Below are 18,246 nucleotides of genomic sequence, written 5' to 3'. Positions count from 1 at the left end.
AGAAGAACCACAACGAATAGCCCGTATGGCAGTCCAACCAATAATACAGATTCCCAATTTGCTTGTTCCCATCATGCAAGTACTTCGTATCGTATCGTATCAATTGACTTGTTGTACATTCGTACAATAGTTCGATAGACAATAGGATCGTCCGTTAAAAACTTGATTATCCTTTATTTAATTATAGTTATGGAACAGCCCATCTTTAAAACTAACGGGCCAGACGCGTGCTATTAACTAATCCGATTACCGCTCGAGGCCCTTCGCGTCGAGTGTTTTGTGTGCAAAGAAGTCCAAGAAACGTCCCTTGGTCTCTTGCAGCATGCAACAGTATCATTTACTCGTTTGAAACAGTCAAAGAAGGAAAAAATGAGATGGATACATACAATGAAACGCATTAATCGTTCAACAAGTACGAGGGCATGATAGGCTAATATACAACATGAATGCTGACGAGGTTTTGGCAACATATAACGAGGCGTCGAAAGTACTTTTCAGTCATCAAAGAGAGGACGGTACTAGACTTTCGTCAGTGTGACATATACTTCTTCATTGTAGATTACTTACTTTCGACTTTTCAGGTATCTGGGTCAGTTCCAGCCCGTCTGTATCTTCCTCATCCCACTCTTCCATTGATAGATCTTCATCCTTCTGCGCTTCTTCTACCTCCATATGCTCGGCTTTTGCTCCGACATGTCCTTCATCAAGTTGCGCCCGAGCTCGACTATCCAACAGACCCATATCAATGGTCGTATCCCATGTAAAATCGCTCTCCTCGGCGCCTGTAGTGTTGGCTGACCTGTGTGCGGAGACATCTTGACGTCTCACAGTTTCGTCTTTTGTTTTTTGATGTGCTGAAGCTGAATTCCCCGAAGCTTTGACTCGATCACCCAATTGAGAAGCCCTCACCTCTTCCTCTTCCTCAAAATCTAGCTCCTCTCCGAGCTCGTCCATGTTCACATCTCCTAGTCCTGCGTATTCCAAAACTTCCCGTTGAGTCATTCTCACCCCACTTTGGGTTGCTTGCCTTTGACTTTGTGGTGGAAGGGTTTCTGGAGAACCAGCATCCTGGCTTTGGGGGAGGAACAGCGGTTCGTGATCGCTGTTGCGTCTGGAGGATGGCGATGCCGAAGCAGCGCCTTCTGCATGTGGGTGAATATGGTCAGACGCGCGTTGGGAGAGATGCTTTTGAGCATGACCATTTTCTGGCAAGTAGACAGTGACCAACCTTTCTTCGTCTGTTGGTTGAGCCGTTAAAGTGAGCCGCGATGGTCCCTTTCTTTGACTCTGCTCTTCCCTTTTTCTCCTAGACGAGGGGGGAAAGGCATTACCCCCTTCCGGCTGCTGTGCTGTCGCTGTTCGACTTTTTGATATTTGTGCATTTCTCGTGTGGGCAGAAGACTCCTGACCTGGCAACATGATATCTGCAAAAGCATAACATTCGCGGGTGGCGATAGCGCAGAAGAGTTCGATATATTCGAGTTCATTTTCCAGGTTTGTGATAGTAAGAGGCTGGCCTGCTTCGGAGAATGCCATATTTAGATTGATGGACAGTTGTTCTGCGAGCACTAACGTCGCCTACTAAATCAGTCAGCCATCTCGAAATGACCAACATTAAGCTTGATCACGCACTTTAAACTCCTTCATAGGTAAGGTCAAATCTACTCTTGGCCCAGGATTTCCCCCTTCCTGAGTGGCTTCATCGTCCAGGTATCGCGTTTCAATTAGCCCATAATCTTCAAATTCTTCAGTGTCGATTGTGATCTCCGTGCTGAGACCCGCATTTCCGTTTCCCGGTCCTTCCCATGATTTTATTTTCACATGGTCCTTAGCAAACATCCAACCTAATTGGCTCAGTCCCCCCGAAGCATTTGAGCCAGAAGTAGGCATTGATATGGAAAAATGGTCGAGCCAGTCGCGCAAAGTGCGGGAGGATATGGTGAAGCCTGAAGGAGTCGTTTCCGGATCAACGTCTGCTCGGTTGAACTCGCTTGTGCCGAGGTGTAATGAGTGCTTGCGAATTACACCTGCCATTTTCCTGTTAGATCCCCCGTACGAGCGGTAGGCAGGCTAGTCACTCACCGTGGTCGCAGACCAGTCTCATGATCAACTTTGCCTCAATACCACCCACTGCCTCGTCATCATCTGGATATGCAGGTCCATCATCCACAAAAACCTTCTGTTCTTCTCCATTAGCTTCACGACCGCCTCTACGGCGCCTTCTGAGCCGCGATTTGAGCTCATCAGAAGGATCGATAATACGGAGATCTATACGTTGAACAGTGGACATTTGGGCGGTTTTACCAAGGACCGCTATCACGGACTAAAGTGTATCAGTGCATTATCATATATAAACTGGTTGAACTTACCTTGACTAATATACGACATATTATTTGTCCAGACACCCTCTTCTCCCATTTGTAGAAAAAGTCCTTATTCAGTTTGAAAAGACAGAAGGCGGATTTCGACGAGTCTACCGCAGACATTTCCCACTAGGAGACAAATTAGTTGGGTCATTATTGTGCAGAAATACTCACGAGCCCTTCACCGATGCAGATGTGCAAATCATCTCCGAACTTTGATGCACACTGCAGCAGACGAACAAATGCTGGGAAGGAAGATTAATCAGCTCTCGCATGCGCTCTCGATCATCCCAGCTTACTTTTGATATGCGATGCTCCTTTAATCGAGGCGTCCATACTGCTTCCTCCGATGACGGCGGTGAGACTGGTCTGCCGAATTTATGGTAATATCAAGGAAGTTGTCGCAGCTGACCGGATGGTTGACATCCTCCGTCAACCGTTTCTCGCCTCGGTGATTGTCGACGCGCTCTATTTTTCCCACGGCTGTCAACTGAGGACGGAATCCAGAATACATGGCAGCTAACAAAGATCCAATTCGCGGCGATCAATATCGGTTGGGGGATCGTGCACCATCTTGGTGTTATTGTGCCGGGCACTTGCTTTGGCTGGGCATGAAAACAGGAAGTCCGCACGGATGTTTTCCCCTTTAGAATCGTGCACACAACGAATAGATGCCGCCATTATTAATATAAGACAGCCAATTATCTCCATCATCACTTCCCTTTTCACCAATCCGTTCTCCATCCGCCTTGTCCGCCTTCACTGACTGACAACTTATCTACCTACCTAGCTATGTAAGCCTCATGCATGCTTGCACCACACCGCTCCATCGATGTACCCAGCATAAATTGTCGCGATTTACGTCTCGTTTGGAGCCCTTAAAACTTCGTGAGAGATAAAGTGGGATGCCGTCAAGGTTGATTGTTACGTAGGAGACGATATTGACGATTTGTTGGCTGCGGACTGTGGATGCGGGTTTTACTTGTACAAGAGGTGGTCAAAGGGAGTAGTGGCAAGTCTTCGTTTTTTGCGAAATTTACACATTGTTAACGTCTGCAACGAGAAGAAGACTACAAGTACCGCACGCTATCGCTGTGCTCCTGTTCAAAGCTATGTCCTGTATGCATCATGAAGGTCATCTTTGTAAAGATAAAAGGAATGGCCGAAGGATCGGTGATATATAATGTTGTCGAGGCGGTACTGTAGTACTGGAATGTGCATAAATGATATGGTGATGTTTACGGATATTAGCCAAGCATACTGTAATTCTTATTGAACCTTTTGAAATGGTTTGTGCACATATATAATTTTCATCTAAATAGGATCATAAAGGTTTGACATCAATGATTAGTCCATATACCCACCTCCTCCTTCCTCATCGTCTGTTAGACTCCCATCATCACCCATAACATACCCTCCTAATCCATCCTCCGCATGACTGCCGACATCGCCACCTACATCCAGTCCTAAGCCCAATCCCAAGCCACGCCCAGACGAAGTGTTGGTACGTGCGATAAGCCCTTCGCCAAGTTCGGGGGCGTGGAGTTCTTTCATGGATGCTAATGGGTGGGTAGGTAAGGGACGTCTATAGAAGGACCAGCCGTTTGTGGCTGGGGAAATAAGGAAGGGAAAGAGAAGAGTGGTGGCAGAGCTGGTAAAGGATTCTGTTAACGGGGCAAATAAAGTAGTACGTTTAAAAACTCACTAGCCCCCTGGACCGAGGTTGAAAAACAATTGAAGATTACGCCGTCTTCCGAGATCATAGGGGTTTAAGTAAATCTACAACTCATTTAGCAGTTGATGCAAAATTAATGGACATTGTAAGGTACGTACGAGACCCTCAGACTTTGCTTTTGATGCGAGGTAGGCGTTATCGTGAGACTCGATCGATGTCTCCCCATTTGATACCATATATAAATGCCACAATGTCAAAACTGGTACAGCAATACCTGACACATAAAGACGTTAACGTTTAACGATATGACGAAATGCTAGGCTCACCTATGGCGACAGCAAGAACCCAAATGATGGTCCATCCCAGCTTGGGTGTCCATGAGTTCCACTATTTCAAGGGACAGGGTAAGCAAATGCTCGTTTCATTGGCGCATATACGTACTTCGGAATGGTATTTGAAGGTGTCGAGGAACCGATGATACCCGAGGATTGCCGCCACCCAACATCCTATTGATAACCACGCCCTAAAAAAGAGGTCACTATTAGCGAAATGGTCATTGACGGATTTAGACAACACACATGAACAGAACAAAATGCCGCTGGTTATGTAGGCCAACCTGTTTTGACACTTATTAGATGCTTTATTCACAAGCTTTTTCCTTTCCCAACTTACGCAATTGTTTATCCAGGGGCAGTGATGGTCCATCATTAGAATACATCTTTTACATACCGAGCAATGGTGTGTTCTCTAGATGTATGAATGAAGTTAATGAGCCATTCGACCTGAGGGTTTTTCCTTATGGAGAAGCTCACCTCTGGTTTAGGTCCGTCACACTTTCTACATCGTCTCACCCTCCTTCCAGTCTCTGCCGCCCCCTCTGGCTGTCCGCTGCTGGTTAAGGGCCTAACCATCTTCTTGAACCCCCACCTTTCCGGCGCCCATATACTTTTGGTATCAGGGACAATCCAGCTCATATTTTCATCAGGTCCCGATGCACGAGGTGCTGGAAATCCAGGGGGAACGTGGGTAACGAGGTAGTATTGGAGGTAGAGATTGAGAGGGACAAGGATGAGGAGAGGTGAAAGGAGAAGAAGGGAAAGAAAAGAGAGGTCTCGAGCAACAACATCGACTAGTAATAATTAGCTCGATCTCGTCCAGACGTTGAGGGAGACTTACAGAACAAAATACCCCCAGAGCCTATCAAAAGCCAGCATAAGAAGACAAAAACAGGACCAGCGGCGCCCGTTAACCAATCGGCAAAGTATTCAACATGTTTGAAGCACCGGATGACCACGCCAGAGCAATTGCGTATGAGCGACATTGCAATCCAGCAAGTAGCGCCTGTCGTCCAGAGCACCTTGTTTTGGCTTTTGGTCGGCGCAAGTGAGTTTGATGCAGAGGTGATTTCGCAAAAAGGGCCAGAAAAGAGCTGCTGTTCTCCTGGCAAACATCTTCGCTTTGCACGCAGGCACGCAGCACGCGTCTTGCCGACGGGAACCGGCTCACGGGCGGAGGTAATTTGAACTCCACTTCGCCAGCTCTTTCGGCGAGCAGCAGACAACAGTGCAAAAGAGCCCAGCATCTCAGGATTGCCATGTCTATATTTATTGTCCACATCTCTCGCTCAGCACCCTACCAACAGCACTGAAAATGGCTTCAGCGGTTAGCGGTCCTTCCACAAAGCAGGTTCACCCCTTCTACTGTGCAGTTTGCAGTTTGCCCACCGAATACTGCGAGTTCGGACCATCAGTTTCAAAGTGCAAGGCATGGCTTGAAGAGCAGGACAAGGATGAGTATGAGAGGGTATGGGGTGAAGGTGAGGCGGCATCCAATCTTATCACATAATATTATGTGATACTAGAGCAAGGAACGCTGATCGAATCTGCAGGCGCTTTGGCGAGTCGAATTGGTACCCTTTCTTTGGACAAGCAGGAGAAGCTCGAAGCGGATGCGGCCAAGTTGGAGAAGAAAGCTGCTAAGAAGGCTGAAGCCGAAGCCAAAAAGAAGGAACAGACCAAGGTATGAGACATCCTTTTTGGATTCCTGCGTAAATGCTTCGTATATTCATTCTTTTAAATAGATCATCATTAAGCGCTCTGAACGCACGAAGCGCAAGCACCAAACACATATCCAAAACCTCGAATTGTTCGGCGTTGACCTCAAAAAGGCTGCCAAACAATTCGCAGGGAAATTTGCTACCGGTAGTAGCGTAAGCAAGACACCTCAAGGAGAGGAGGAAATTGTTATTCAAGGTGATGTGGGAGATGAGATTGTGGAGATGATTAGACAACAGGTGGGAGCGTTGAAGGGTGTACCGGCGGATCAGATCACGAGGGTGTGTACAGTCTTTCATGCAAGTCTAAACATGGCTGATGTATCATTCTAGGTGGAAGTCAAGAAGAAGAAGGAGGCGGAAGAGCCCGCGGCTTAGATGGTGTATATTACTGGCTATCACTCGCTATTCAACTTTCATTTGCATTTCGAATTCAATCATTCTTGTACCTACACAAGAATTGGCTACTTCTGGGATCCAGGCTGTAAAGGGACTGCGGGGGCCACTGTTTTAAAATGGACGATTACACCTTCCAAAACTGCACCGAAATTAAGGATGGGAGGCCCGTGCGCAATTTGCTCTCTCACTAGAATCAGCCAAGCCTGTCGTCTGGCCCTTACATTCCCTATAAAGCGTATCTCCCACCTGCTCCCATTTCTTTCCCCCCCTCATGCCTGTATTATTTTATACCTACCCATATTACTGACCAATTTCGTTCCTTATCCCAATCTATCCCTCAAAGCATCGAACCCTCTAATCCTCCATTACCTAACCATCCATGTTCATCTCCCGCCCTCAACTCCGTCTTCTTGCCTTGTTCTTTCTCCTCGCCACCGATCCTCCCTTGACTAGCGCTCAGATCAATACTTCTACCATCGCCGACGCCATCGCAATCACTCAAGGTCGTTACCCCAGCTCCTTCCCAACCCAAGCCCATTCCGCCAATGGTGGAGTGATAAAGTTTGAGGATCCAATCAGTACCTCCTTGTCGAGCACGCCGACCACGCAGAAGAGTGGGATGTATGAAGCCAGTAGCTTGCCGGTGCACAAGGTAGATACTAACCCTAGTACCCTTCCCGGTCAGAAAGTCGGTGTTAGTGGCGTTGCTAGCTCGAATCAATACCCAGGGCACAAAGCTAGTGTAAGCGCAACAATCTCGCCTGCATTTCCTCAGGTCGACCCAAGTCTAACAAGGTTTTCTGGACATAAGATTCCTGTCAGATCTCAACCTCAAGATGGTTCTACGAGGCTTTTTGATATTGTCGCCGTTTCTGCACTCAAGTAAGTCATTCTGTACTAGCTGAATAGAGTGTGGGGGTTAAAAGCATATTTTTAGGGAGACCAATTCGGCTGACTCAGCTGATTGCTATGAGTGGGTTTGGGTGGATGAGTCTGGGAATGAGATTAGTAAGCGGACAGACTCCAAGTTGGAGGCTATGGAACTCCTGGTAAAAGATCATGAAAATTATGAGAAGGAAAAGAACCCTTCATCTCAGGAAGGAAGCGCGGAATTGTGGGTTAATGGCGTGTAGAACATAAGACAGTGATTGATGGATCATAGTGGCCGAAAAGGGCGCCGAGCTGCCCAAGTGGTCAAGAGGGCACCTCAAGACACAAATCCCTCTGCCACCTCAACTTCCCATGCATCTTCCTCGGTCTCTGGCACCAGCCACGATCCCTCAACCAGCAATCATCTTCCCACCAACTCAACGGCTGACTTTTCGTCTGCGATCAGCACTACTACGAAACCAGTCTCTTCTGTCCCAGGTTCCCTGCTAACCACGTATCCTGTCACTTCTCTCGCCGCTTCTGCCACCGAAGGCTTACACGACTCCCGACGTGCCCCGAACGATTTTCATCCTTTCAACCACGCTGGCCTTATTGCTAGTATCGTTCTAATTGTCATTGGTCTCTCCACCATCAGCTATGTCGCAATCTATCTATACCGGAACAGGCAAAAGAAGAATAAGGAAGCCCAGGCAAAAATCAATCAGCATGAACCTTCTTTTTCTATGTACAACGCTCCGAGCAGGTATAACTCGATCAAGGATGACGATATGTATGGACATGAAGTCGCCCATCTGGGGTACCAGGCGTCTTCTGACGACACTATGGCCCCCAGGCTGAACCGGCTTTATAGCATCCAGGCGGCATTCGCCAAGAACAAGAAGATTAGTCAACTTGCGTGAGTAGTATGCAACGCAGCAGATCATAAAGCTAACATACCGGTTGTGCCAGACAACACGAGAATCGAGTATAGGAGACGACGAGACATCAAATTTTTCAGTTCCGGAGCGTATAACCACTACATACTTCGATTTTGCCAAAGTGCCTACTCAAGAAAATCAGCCGTTTTGATGTCCCTTACTCCATATTCTTGATGGATGATGCACAAGAACGAAACGGACTAAAACCAATGTACCTTGTAATATATCCATGAACAACTATACTAGTGAACAGCGTCACTTTTCTGTTTCCATTCATATCATGCATCAATACGTATATCGCAACTTAACAGGCATGTCTGCATTGACTGGCGAACACCGATCGAGCGGCTGGGATTTGAGATGGTCCAAAATTGAGCCGCTGCGATGCCGATGACGTCGTTGGTTGTAAAGTCTTGGCATGGGATCTTAATAAGCGGTATTACTTTACGAGAGTGTCTTGTTGATGTAAACATCAGCCGAGGATTGGCCGTTCCTGGTACTCGTATGAATTTTCTCGACCTCTGCTCAAACTTGACCCTCGTCTACAACTATATCCAGCCGTGAGTGGCCCTCTTTCCCCGGTCGCCGTGTTGTATTCGCTCATCAAGTCCGTCTGGGGATTCCTTTGTTCTCTCGGCAGGAACAGGGCACCAGGCCACAGCTTCGACTTGTCAGATCAGTCGCCGAGAATCAAGCGAAAGCAGTGTTCTTCCCAACTTTTCGCCCCTTTTCCGTCTCTCATCTGCATTGATATCGTCCAGCAGGAAACATGTGAGATAAGCGGGCTTTTGTTCTTATTTTCACAACTTGGCTAATCTTTGTGGAAGGGACTACACCTCTCTCCGAACCAAACACCGTGCAGAGCACCTCGCACGAGACGCTGCCGCAGCATCTCATGCCTCATACTACGCGCACCCAGCCCTTCACATCCACACATACCTCGACAAGTCAAAGCCTGCTGTAGTGACACAGGAAGGTAAGGTTGTCGGTGCGCTCAACGATCCAGCTCAACCTCTGGCCCAATCTCCGGCGCCCGAAACGCTCGGCGAAGCACCGCCCACAGGTGCCCCTACCAAACCAGGAGAGCATGTTCACAATATTCCGCAAGTGAATGCCAACACCGACGAAGCGAGAAAGGTTGGAACTGAAGGTACCAAGGAGGAAGAAGGCGGTAAGGAAGATGCCGGTGCTCCTAGTGGGCTTGATAAAGGTGCTTTGGAGGTTGGCGGCGAAGCAGGAGGGACAAAGACCTCCCCTGGCCCTACTGCTGAAGAGGTTGCTAGCCATGCCCATATGATTGGTGATAAGGCTAATATGGCTGCGCTTGGTGTTCCAAATGGTAGGCCGGGTATGGAGAGGCACTGGAGTGTGAGCGGGAAAATGCAGCCGCATTTGCAGTTGATGTGTGGACCTTTATTGGCGTACTACACTGTCAAGGATAATGTCTGGCAAGGTGCTGCCATGGTGGTGAGTGTGCTTCCTCACAAGTTTCGATAACAGTGCTGACATTTCCGTAGGTCGTCCGCGATGAGTAAGTCATTACAATGCAAATGAACTTTAATGAGCTGATGCAATTGACAGAGGTTCTGTGCTTGATCCTCCGCCATACCTCAAGCTTTCATTCCACCCTTACACCCCTCCTTCTGCTGAACAGCCCACCCTCTATGAACCAGAGATACAGCTGCTTCCTCCGACTACCATTGGCTCACAGAACATCTTCACCTACAACTCTCCAGAAGGTAATATGAGCTTCCACAGATTCATCATGGAAATCCCCCTGCAAAAGATACAAACGGCTGTCCGATATAGGTTGAATGGGGGTGCCGGAATGGATTTCATCGTTCCTGCCTTGGGTCAAAACATGCGTTGGGCAGCCCACAGCTGTAATGGTGAGCTCTTGCCACTTCAAGCCGTTCTGTCACCGAACTCACATTTCTCTAATGTCAGGTTTCTCATCCGGTGTCAATCCTGACGACTTTAAGGGTCCGTACCCCTCAGGTTACGACCCTGTCTGGGAAGACTTGCTCCTAAAACACCAAGAAAAGGCTTTCCATTGTATGGTTGGGGGAGGGGATCAGATTTACTGTGATGCTGTAACAAGAGAGCCCGAGTTACAGAGTGAGTAAGGTTGCAGAATCCCGCACGGATGATGGCTTATAACAACTTAGGCTGGATTAATGCGCCCACTAGGAAGAGCAAGCTTGGCCACCCTTTGACCGATGAGATGGTGAGCGCTATGGCTACCGGTCGTTCGACCCTGTTTGCTAACATGTTTAATAGAGAATAGCAATTGATAGATTTTAGTGAGTTATCTTGGGGTTATACTTCATACTTTCGCCTCCAGTTTGTTAACGTAATCTTTAGCTTCAACCACTATTGCAAGATTTTCAGGAGCAATGCCTTTGGTCGTGCCAATTCTACTATTCCTATGTGCGTCTGTTTTATGTAATGAACATTGGTTACGGGGTGACGATAGAATCCAGGGTGAACATGCTTGATGATCATGATCTGATCGGTAGGATTGTTTGCGCCAACTGGAGAAGTATCTGACAATGCCACAGATGGTTTCGGAACATATGACGACGAAACGCAGAGTGCCGCAGTGATGTCGTTTGTGGGGAGCCGAGGCTACTTTGTAAGTGAATTGTTCTAGTTGGAAATTGTATGAGCTGAAAAGCTTGTAGTGGTTCCTCCTGTTTCAACTTTTCATTTGTGGTAAGTCGAACTTTTGTCAACTTTACTGCAATCTATGCTCATTTGTAACGCAGATGCGTTTGATGGTGTAAACCCAGTCCCCGGAACTCATGCCGTCAAATCTCTCATTATCGGGGACAAGAATGGTCCCTGGATTCCTTTCCCTTCTCACTCCCTCCTCATCTACCTCGGCCCCAAGGTCACCCTTCTGGCTCTTGATTGCCGTGCTGAACGCAAGTTAACTGAGATCTGTCGACCAGAGTCGTATGCCAAGGTTTTCAACGAGGTAAAGAAGGTGCAAGGGATTGAGCAGCTGGTCATCCTTCTGGGTGTGCCCATTGGTGCGCCTCTTCGATTTCGTCATGTGTAAAAGTGGTTGCTGATAGTACCTTAGCCTACCCACGAATGTCTTTCCTGGAACACTTCCTCGAACTGAAATGGAACCCCATCAACATCCTTGCTCGACACAACGCCCTCGGTCTAGGCAGTATGGTTAACAAGTTCAACCAAGCATCCGAGCTTCTCGACGACTTGAACGACCACTGGTGCGCAAACACTCACAAAAAGGAACGAAATTGGCTAGTACTCGAATGTCAAGAACTTGCCAAACAACTGCACGCGCGTATCACCTTTTTGAGTGGTGACGTTCACCTTGCGGCTGTTGGATGCTTATTCACAAAGAAGAAGAAGGGTGCCCAAGAGTTAAAACCGGAGCAAGATTGGAGATACATGTTGAACGTGATTACGAGTGCGATTGTCAATACGCCTCCTCCTGCAGGCGCTGCGAAGTTGGTGGCCATGCTGGGCGGGCATAGGCATAGGACTTTGCGTGAGTTTTCTTGTAAAGCTTCTCCAGAGTTTCTTGCTGACTAAGGTCTTGCCAATTTGCTCGTGGATTAATCGTAACAGATCGTAAGTCATCTGACTCTGTCAACAATATGCGTAAACTAATTACCTACGTAGACAAGGACACAGATGAACACATGATGCCACTTTTTGGAAAAGATACCGATGGCTCAAAACTCAGCCGCAAAGTACGCCACAATCTTTTGTTTTTTAATCTCTTTCCCAGCCGATATGCTGATATTTTTGCACCTGTAACAGTTTGTTCAGCCTCGAAGAAATTATGCGATAGTAGAATATACCTCTCAGTCCGAGCTCCTCTTTGACATACGAGTTGAAAAGAGTCAGGGTGCGGGTGAAACTGTCAGTTATCCCGTTACTGCGCCTGCGCCCAAGTGGTAAGGAGTGGAATGAGAGAATAACTTTTTGAGGGCTTCCGATGGTGGGATTTTGGCATTGTGATACTGTATCGGAAGTGAGAGAGGAGAGACGATATGTTTATATCTCGGAAAGAATTTAATTGAATGCCCATGGCTTGCCACTGATCGATATTTAGAAGTAGTTGATGACTGTACCGTACATGACCTATAGCTCATCATGCATCATGTATATGGAACGCTGTATAACCTTTGTTACTGATACACAAAGATGACGGGATGAAAGGCAAGAATATGGCGACCTCAGACGGCTCCGCAGGCAGAGATGATAATCTTGTCCTTGGGAGGTTTGCCTTCCTTGTTCCCCTTTGATTCCACCTCTTTCACGACATCCATGCCTTCTACCACTTCCCCGAACACTACGTGTTTCCCGCTTCAGTTCCGATCAAGTCAGCAGACGCTCTCAGGAATCACAGATACCGGGGGGGGGGGGGGGGCGCAGTAAAGATATTACAAAAGAGGAAGAAGAAGAAAGAGGGAAACGACGAAGCCCGACTCACTCTAACCACTCACACTTCTCGACCGTCGTAATAAAAAACTGGCTCCCATTCGAATGGGCACCACAATTCGCCATACTCACCAACCCGACTTTATCATGCTTTTTCTCAAAATTCTCATCCGGGAATTTCTCGCCATAGATACTCACCCCGCCCGTACCGTCCTGTCGTTCGAAATCGCCAGACTGGATCATAAAGCTGGGGATGATACGGTGGAAGGGGGTGGAGCGGTAGGTGAATGAGGGTGGGAGTGGGGTTTGGTCTGGTTTCTGTATTTATAGTCGTTGTATGTTGATGTTGGTTGTGAATAAGGCAAGTTTTTCATATTAGTCAGTAGTAATGAATGACGCTGCTGACGCTCCCCGGTTGAAAGGGGAAGAAGATGAAGACACGCACGTTGCCAGTACACAGAGACCTAAAATTGGCACACGTCTTGGGTACCACATCGTCATACAATTTGATCACCACTTTGCCCACTTCTTTCCCATTGATAGATATTTTGAGATAGACATTACTGTTTTTTATTTATTTTAATGTTGTTCACATCCCGTGAGTCAATAAGTTAGTTAAGTTGGTTGGATATAGGAGATCAGTTGTTGAGCAGGGAGATCGGAGAAGGATGGCATGAGATGGGGTAGCTTACGGAAGAGGTTTATCGTCTTTCTTGATCGGATTGTCGTCCTTCTTGCCTTGTCCGTCGTCCTTCTTACCTTCGGGCATGATGATTTGGTCGTTTACGTTTCAGCTGCTGCGATTGTCGCAATTCTAGACGCTTGGAAACGCAAGAATTGCCTTATATATACCATATCCTTCAATTATATTGAATAAAAGGCGCCGGTTGAAAAAAAAAAAACCCTTTGATCTTGATTCGGCCCTTTTACACCCTTTGTTATCTTATCCAGAGTACGCTACCATTTTACTATCCTTTCATGTTACGGCTTTTAGATGTCGCACTCATCGAGTAAGATAAGAGAGGATGAGCATGAGGAGAGTGAGTAGACAATTACGAGCAAAAAGACGAGGTCTCAAACACCAAAAAACGAGTCAATCCTTCTTATGCTTGCATCCCGCTAAAAGCGATCATTTTATACTCTACTCCTACCTCTCATCACACTATCACTATACACTTGCTTAAAGAGCAGAGGCACCCTGTTAAAAGAGAATGTTTAGCGGCAAATCTTTTAATGATGAGATGAAAAAACGATGACGCACAGTGATAATGTCGATAAGTTCGTTGGTAATAACGGCTTGACGACCACGGTTGTACTGGAGCTGGAGGGAGCCCATCATGTCAAGAGCGTTCTGTTGTGTACACAAGGTCAGCAAATCGGCAACGTACAGCAGGTCTATATATAAAAAAAGACGCACGTTGGAAGCGTTCTCCATGGCAGTCCTCCTAGCGCTAATCTCAGCAGCGTGACCTTCGACAAGAGCAGTGTAAATGGCGTTGGCGAGAGCAAACTCGGCAAGGTCCTTTGAGACATCCTCCTCCATCTCGTACTGCTGGAAACCAGCGGCCTCCTGGAGAGCCTTGGCGGAGATGACGGTGGTGGTACCGGCCTCGTAAGAGATGGCGGAGAGGTACTTGTTGGAGACGATCTTGATGACATCCCATTCGCCGCCGTTCTTGACAATCTCGTCGGCGATGGCGGAAGCCTCGCCGAAAGTGGGGACATCCTTGCCGACAGCGGAGAAGGAGACCTTGAACGCCTGGGACATGGCACGGGAGAGCTGAGCCTTGGGCTTGTCACCGACGACGGCGAGGGCACCGGGCTGCTCGGCCATCTCCTTTTTGATGTATCGAGAGATGGAAGAGTGGATACCACCGCAGAGACCACCGTCAGAAGAGATACCGACGTAGAGGATCTTGGGCTCGGTTTCGGACTGGGCCTCGGTGTGCTTGAACAATTCTGTTTTTTTTTTTTAAAGGGAAAGGGATGTGGTGTCAGGTCGTTTGCTTTTTTTCTCTTTTCTTTGAAACCCTTTTCACTTACCGTTGTTGGCAGCACCATACTTCTTGGCCTCTCGCATAGCTTTCTCCGCACGAGTGAGCTTGGTGGAAGCGACGACCTTCATAGACTACAGAAGTTGGGGTAAAAGTAAGTTTGGCGACCTGGCAACTGGGATGCGTTGTGTTGTCTCTCTCACCTTGGTGATCTTTTCAATGTTCCTGACAGACTTCAACCTGTTGCGACATCAGTACCGGTTCCAAGCATACCGTGGCTCCGTCCTGTTGATACTCCGTTTCCCTCTCGGTTCGCGCCGGCCGAAAGCGTCTACGCACCTCTGCTCAATCTCCTTGAGGGTGGCCATACCGGCCTGCTGCTGGTTGGCGGCCCTTGCGAGGGCGATGGCTGGCCTGGCTGCGCGGGAGAGCATTGTGATGAGTGGTGAATGGATGGATTAGAGAAGAGTAAAGCGTGGAGGAGCGATAGCGGGGGGAGGCCAGAAAAGGGTCGCAGAGCTACGCGGACAACGAATATGCCACCGGAGCTTTCCCCGACAAACACCGACTCTTATTTCCGCGCCCACTTACCCACCCGGACTCAAGCTTCTTTGTCTCCACTGTATTTTGTGGAATCTCTATTCGAGAAACCCGTGGATTGCATCTCGCAAAAGAAAGAAAAAGTGGGTATCGCTATACTCACACTTACACATCCTCCCGGCACAGCTACTCGTACTCCCGCGAAAAGTATGCTCAAGCACTCAGACACTCTTCTTTTGGCTCGTTGCTGACATATCTTCGTTAGTGGACCCCAATGTCGACCTCTTCGCTGGAATGAAGAAGAAGAAGAAGAAGGTTACCGTTGCCGACGCTGAAGAGACTCCCGAGCCATCCCCCGCCCCCGCCCCTGCGCCTGTTGATGACACTCCCGCTCCGGTCGCTGAGGCTGTGGCTGAGGTTGAGGTTGAAGCTCCTGTCGCCACCCCCGAGCCTAGCACAGAGAAGCCTGCAGAGGACAGTGGCGATCTGTTTACCGACTTGAAAAAGAAGAAGAAGAAGAAGAAGGATATCCCTCTTGACCTTGTGCGTTTTTTTCTTTTTTCGTGGCGTCGGGACCTCAAGTCATGTCCATTACTGACATTCTGTGCGATGGGAAACGCAGGAATCTGCCGAGCCCTCTGCCACTGTTGACGGTCTTGACGTGCCCATGAAGAAGAAAAAGTCCAAGAAGACTACGGATTTTTCGAAAGAACTGCAAGACCTCGACGCTGAGCAGCATCACGAAAATGCGGATATTGAGGGTGACCTCGGAGACGACGTGTTCCAGAAATCTGGCGAGGGAGAGACGAGCGAGTCGGGCAAGGAAGCTTGGGTTGTCGAGAACCGAGACCCTACGTACCCCGAACTGCTTAAGCGGTTCTTCAACCTCTTACACGCCCACAATCCGGAACTTGCTGGTGAGAAGAGACGATACACCATCGTTCCTCCTCAAGTCGCTCGAGAAGGTACAAAGAAGACTCTTTTCGCCAACATTACCGATATCTGCAGGAGGATGCGAAGACAGCCGGAGCACGTTATTCAGTTCTTGTACTCTGAGTTGGGTACGACCGGAAGTGTGGACGGTGCGCAGAGATTGGTGATGAAGGGAAGATATACACAAAAACAGATTGAGAACGTGTTGAGAAAGTATATCGGTGAGTGGTTTGTCTTGGCGAAAAAGAGGTATCCCAAGCGTGTATGCTGACACGGAACGCAGTGGAGTATGTCACATGCAAGATTTGCAAGTCTCCCGACACTATTCTCGACAAGGAGAACCGACTGTACTTTATGACCTGCGAGTCGTGTGGATCTCGTATGTGTTTTTTTGCGACCATAAATTGTGTGCTCATGTTCTTTCTAGGACGATCCGTGTCTGCGATCAAGACTGGTTTCCAGGCGCAAATTGGAAAGAGGATCAAGGCGGCGTAGGCTAGAGAAGGGTTTAGATGTGTTATATGTATATTATGCATTCAGACGTGGTCTGCTGTGCTTTGAATGTGCTTTGTGTGTGCTTTGGATGTGCTTTCAATGTTGCGCTCTGTGTCGTAGTTCTGTCCGAGTGGAGGTTTGCGATCCTGTCCCGTAACACGAAACTTGCCCGTTCTGCATTCCCATCCATACTTGTTCCGTGTCCATCTGCGCTGTGCGTGTCTCCTGTGCGACCTGTTCTCCGCTCACCCGTCGCAGCGCCGCCATGCCCCACGTCGCTGCGCCCAGCCGCCAAGCCCTCGAGCGGGAACGTCTCCACCGCCACGCCCAGCAGCCCTCCTCGTCCCTCTCCCACGCCGCCGCCCGCCGCCTCTCCCCCCTCAAGCTCTACCTCCTCGCCTACAACATCCTCTCCGCCCTTCTCTGGGGCCATCTCCTCGTCCTCACCCTCTCCTTCCTCCTCGCCGGCCCCGCCGCGCCCCGCTTCGTGGACCACCTCAGGGGCTCGTACGACTACCACAGCCTCGGATGGTGGACGAAATGGACCCAGACCCTCGCCGTGCTCGAAGTCGTGCATGCCGCCCTCGGCTGGGTCAGGAGTCCGGTCGGCACCGTCGCCAGCCAGGTCGCCAGCCGGCTTTGGACCGTCTGGGGCGTCGTCGAGGCCGCTCCTGAGATCGTGCGTCTATCCTCTCTCGACCTGCATTCAAGCTGACCTCGTCACTCGTGCAGACCCACGGCCACCCCTTGTTCACCACCATGCTCTTCGCCTGGTCCCTCACCGAAGTCATCCGCTACTCGTTCTACGCTCTCTCCCTCCTCTCCATCTCCGCCCCCGCCCTCAACTACCTCCGCTACACAACATTCATCCCGCTCTACCCGCTCGGCGCCGCTTCCGAGGCCTTTCTCTCGTTCGCGACCCTCCCTGCTTTGGCGCCCGTGGTCAGCAGGGCGGTAACTAATGTAATGGCCCAAGCGCCGAGGGAGATCATGAAGAGTAAAGTGGGGAGGGAAGTGCTCTGGTGGTGTGCGAAACATGGCGGGGGGACGGCTGGCGCGCAGCAAGACTGGGGGTGGATCGAGATTGTGCGAGCGGGGCTGTTCCTCCTCTGGTGGCCTGGTACGTCCTCGTCTCTCTTCTTTGGTTTTGGTTGTCGAGCAATGTGCTCATATGGGAAACCGACCTTTTTCTTTTTTAGCCCTTTATGTCCTCTATACCTACATGCTCAAACAGCGCCGAAAGGTTTTGGGAAAGGGCAAGACCGTAGGCGGGGTTAGCAAGGCGCAATAAAAAGAGTATTTGATACATTATTCGGCTTGTACTGTCAAATACGAATTTTGAAAGTGGATCAGTCGATTGTGGATACGGGGGTAAGTCAACGAACGAGAAGAAGATGAGGATACGCTTGAAAAAGTACTCGGAGAAAAGAGATGCGATCATAATTACCGTGCTGTGAATGCCAATATTACGGAAACCAACGAGAAAGTGTTGGTGTTGGTGGAATTGAATAAGAGGAATTCAACATACATTCTTTCATCAATTCATTCTAAACATGATATTTGT

At 48.8% G+C, this 18,246-nt stretch overlaps 9 protein-coding genes across 9 annotated transcripts; 5 read left to right on the top strand and 4 right to left on the bottom strand.

Moving 5' to 3' along the window:
* Nucleotides 1–494: 494 nt before the first annotated feature.
* On the bottom strand, nucleotides 495–2,699 carry CNBE0750 (hypothetical protein; the record flags this gene model as incomplete). The annotated part of the gene is made up of 7 exons (XM_770264.1): nucleotides 495–518; nucleotides 568–1,578; nucleotides 1,633–2,027; nucleotides 2,083–2,323; nucleotides 2,370–2,492; nucleotides 2,538–2,608; nucleotides 2,663–2,699. The coding sequence occupies 7 exons, from the start codon at nucleotides 2,697–2,699 to the stop codon at nucleotides 495–497; spliced, it is 1,902 nt and encodes a 633-aa protein (XP_775357.1).
* A 1,011-nt stretch (nucleotides 2,700–3,710) lies between these two features.
* Nucleotides 3,711–5,359, bottom strand: CNBE0740 (hypothetical protein; the record flags this gene model as incomplete). Its single annotated transcript, XM_770263.1, has 9 exons — nucleotides 3,711–4,014; nucleotides 4,069–4,142; nucleotides 4,197–4,312; nucleotides 4,365–4,425; nucleotides 4,480–4,561; nucleotides 4,617–4,654; nucleotides 4,711–4,785; nucleotides 4,851–5,167; nucleotides 5,215–5,359. 9 exons carry the CDS (start codon nucleotides 5,357–5,359, stop codon nucleotides 3,711–3,713), a joined length of 1,212 nt encoding a protein of 403 aa, XP_775356.1.
* Nucleotides 5,360–5,688: 329 nt separating this feature from the next.
* On the top strand, nucleotides 5,689–6,469 carry CNBE0730 (hypothetical protein; the record flags this gene model as incomplete). The annotated part of the gene is made up of 4 exons (XM_770262.1): nucleotides 5,689–5,854; nucleotides 5,927–6,057; nucleotides 6,119–6,373; nucleotides 6,425–6,469. 4 exons carry the CDS (start codon nucleotides 5,689–5,691, stop codon nucleotides 6,467–6,469), a joined length of 597 nt encoding a protein of 198 aa, XP_775355.1.
* A 400-nt stretch (nucleotides 6,470–6,869) lies between these two features.
* Nucleotides 6,870–8,351, top strand: CNBE0720 (hypothetical protein; the record flags this gene model as incomplete). Its single annotated transcript, XM_770261.1, has 4 exons — nucleotides 6,870–7,372; nucleotides 7,428–7,604; nucleotides 7,653–8,276; nucleotides 8,330–8,351. 4 exons carry the CDS (start codon nucleotides 6,870–6,872, stop codon nucleotides 8,349–8,351), a joined length of 1,326 nt encoding a protein of 441 aa, XP_775354.1.
* Nucleotides 8,352–9,067: 716 nt separating this feature from the next.
* CNBE0710 (hypothetical protein) lies at nucleotides 9,068–12,237 on the top strand (the record flags this gene model as incomplete). The annotated part of the gene is made up of 16 exons (XM_770260.1): nucleotides 9,068–9,069; nucleotides 9,126–9,765; nucleotides 9,816–9,829; nucleotides 9,880–10,187; nucleotides 10,246–10,416; nucleotides 10,467–10,525; nucleotides 10,579–10,601; nucleotides 10,663–10,728; nucleotides 10,782–10,813; nucleotides 10,860–10,933; nucleotides 10,983–11,013; nucleotides 11,067–11,333; nucleotides 11,387–11,821; nucleotides 11,902–11,904; nucleotides 11,956–12,026; nucleotides 12,097–12,237. Coding segments are annotated over 16 exons (2,337 nt in total).
* Nucleotides 12,238–12,515: 278 nt separating this feature from the next.
* On the bottom strand, nucleotides 12,516–13,489 carry CNBE0700 (hypothetical protein; the record flags this gene model as incomplete). Its single annotated transcript, XM_770259.1, has 4 exons — nucleotides 12,516–12,645; nucleotides 12,773–13,038; nucleotides 13,166–13,283; nucleotides 13,413–13,489. 4 exons carry the CDS (start codon nucleotides 13,487–13,489, stop codon nucleotides 12,516–12,518), a joined length of 591 nt encoding a protein of 196 aa, XP_775352.1.
* A 411-nt stretch (nucleotides 13,490–13,900) lies between these two features.
* CNBE0690 (hypothetical protein) lies at nucleotides 13,901–15,148 on the bottom strand (the record flags this gene model as incomplete). The annotated part of the gene is made up of 6 exons (XM_770258.1): nucleotides 13,901–13,918; nucleotides 13,982–14,071; nucleotides 14,138–14,679; nucleotides 14,764–14,848; nucleotides 14,918–14,954; nucleotides 15,054–15,148. 6 exons carry the CDS (start codon nucleotides 15,146–15,148, stop codon nucleotides 13,901–13,903), a joined length of 867 nt encoding a protein of 288 aa, XP_775351.1.
* A 400-nt stretch (nucleotides 15,149–15,548) lies between these two features.
* Nucleotides 15,549–16,682, top strand: CNBE0680 (hypothetical protein; the record flags this gene model as incomplete). Its single annotated transcript, XM_770257.1, has 4 exons — nucleotides 15,549–15,797; nucleotides 15,877–16,408; nucleotides 16,471–16,566; nucleotides 16,615–16,682. The coding sequence occupies 4 exons, from the start codon at nucleotides 15,549–15,551 to the stop codon at nucleotides 16,680–16,682; spliced, it is 945 nt and encodes a 314-aa protein (XP_775350.1).
* Nucleotides 16,683–16,947: 265 nt separating this feature from the next.
* On the top strand, nucleotides 16,948–17,973 carry CNBE0670 (hypothetical protein; the record flags this gene model as incomplete). The annotated part of the gene is made up of 3 exons (XM_770256.1): nucleotides 16,948–17,361; nucleotides 17,415–17,802; nucleotides 17,882–17,973. 3 exons carry the CDS (start codon nucleotides 16,948–16,950, stop codon nucleotides 17,971–17,973), a joined length of 894 nt encoding a protein of 297 aa, XP_775349.1.
* Between the last annotated feature and the right edge of the window lie 273 nt (nucleotides 17,974–18,246).

This window comes from Cryptococcus neoformans, chromosome 5, assembly GCF_000149385.1.
Source record: "Cryptococcus neoformans var. neoformans B-3501A chromosome 5, whole genome shotgun sequence".
NCBI lineage: Eukaryota > Fungi > Basidiomycota > Tremellomycetes > Tremellales > Cryptococcaceae > Cryptococcus > Cryptococcus deneoformans.
Note: the sequence above shows the minus strand (reverse complement) of the source record. Positions and strands in the feature narration are given on the sequence as shown.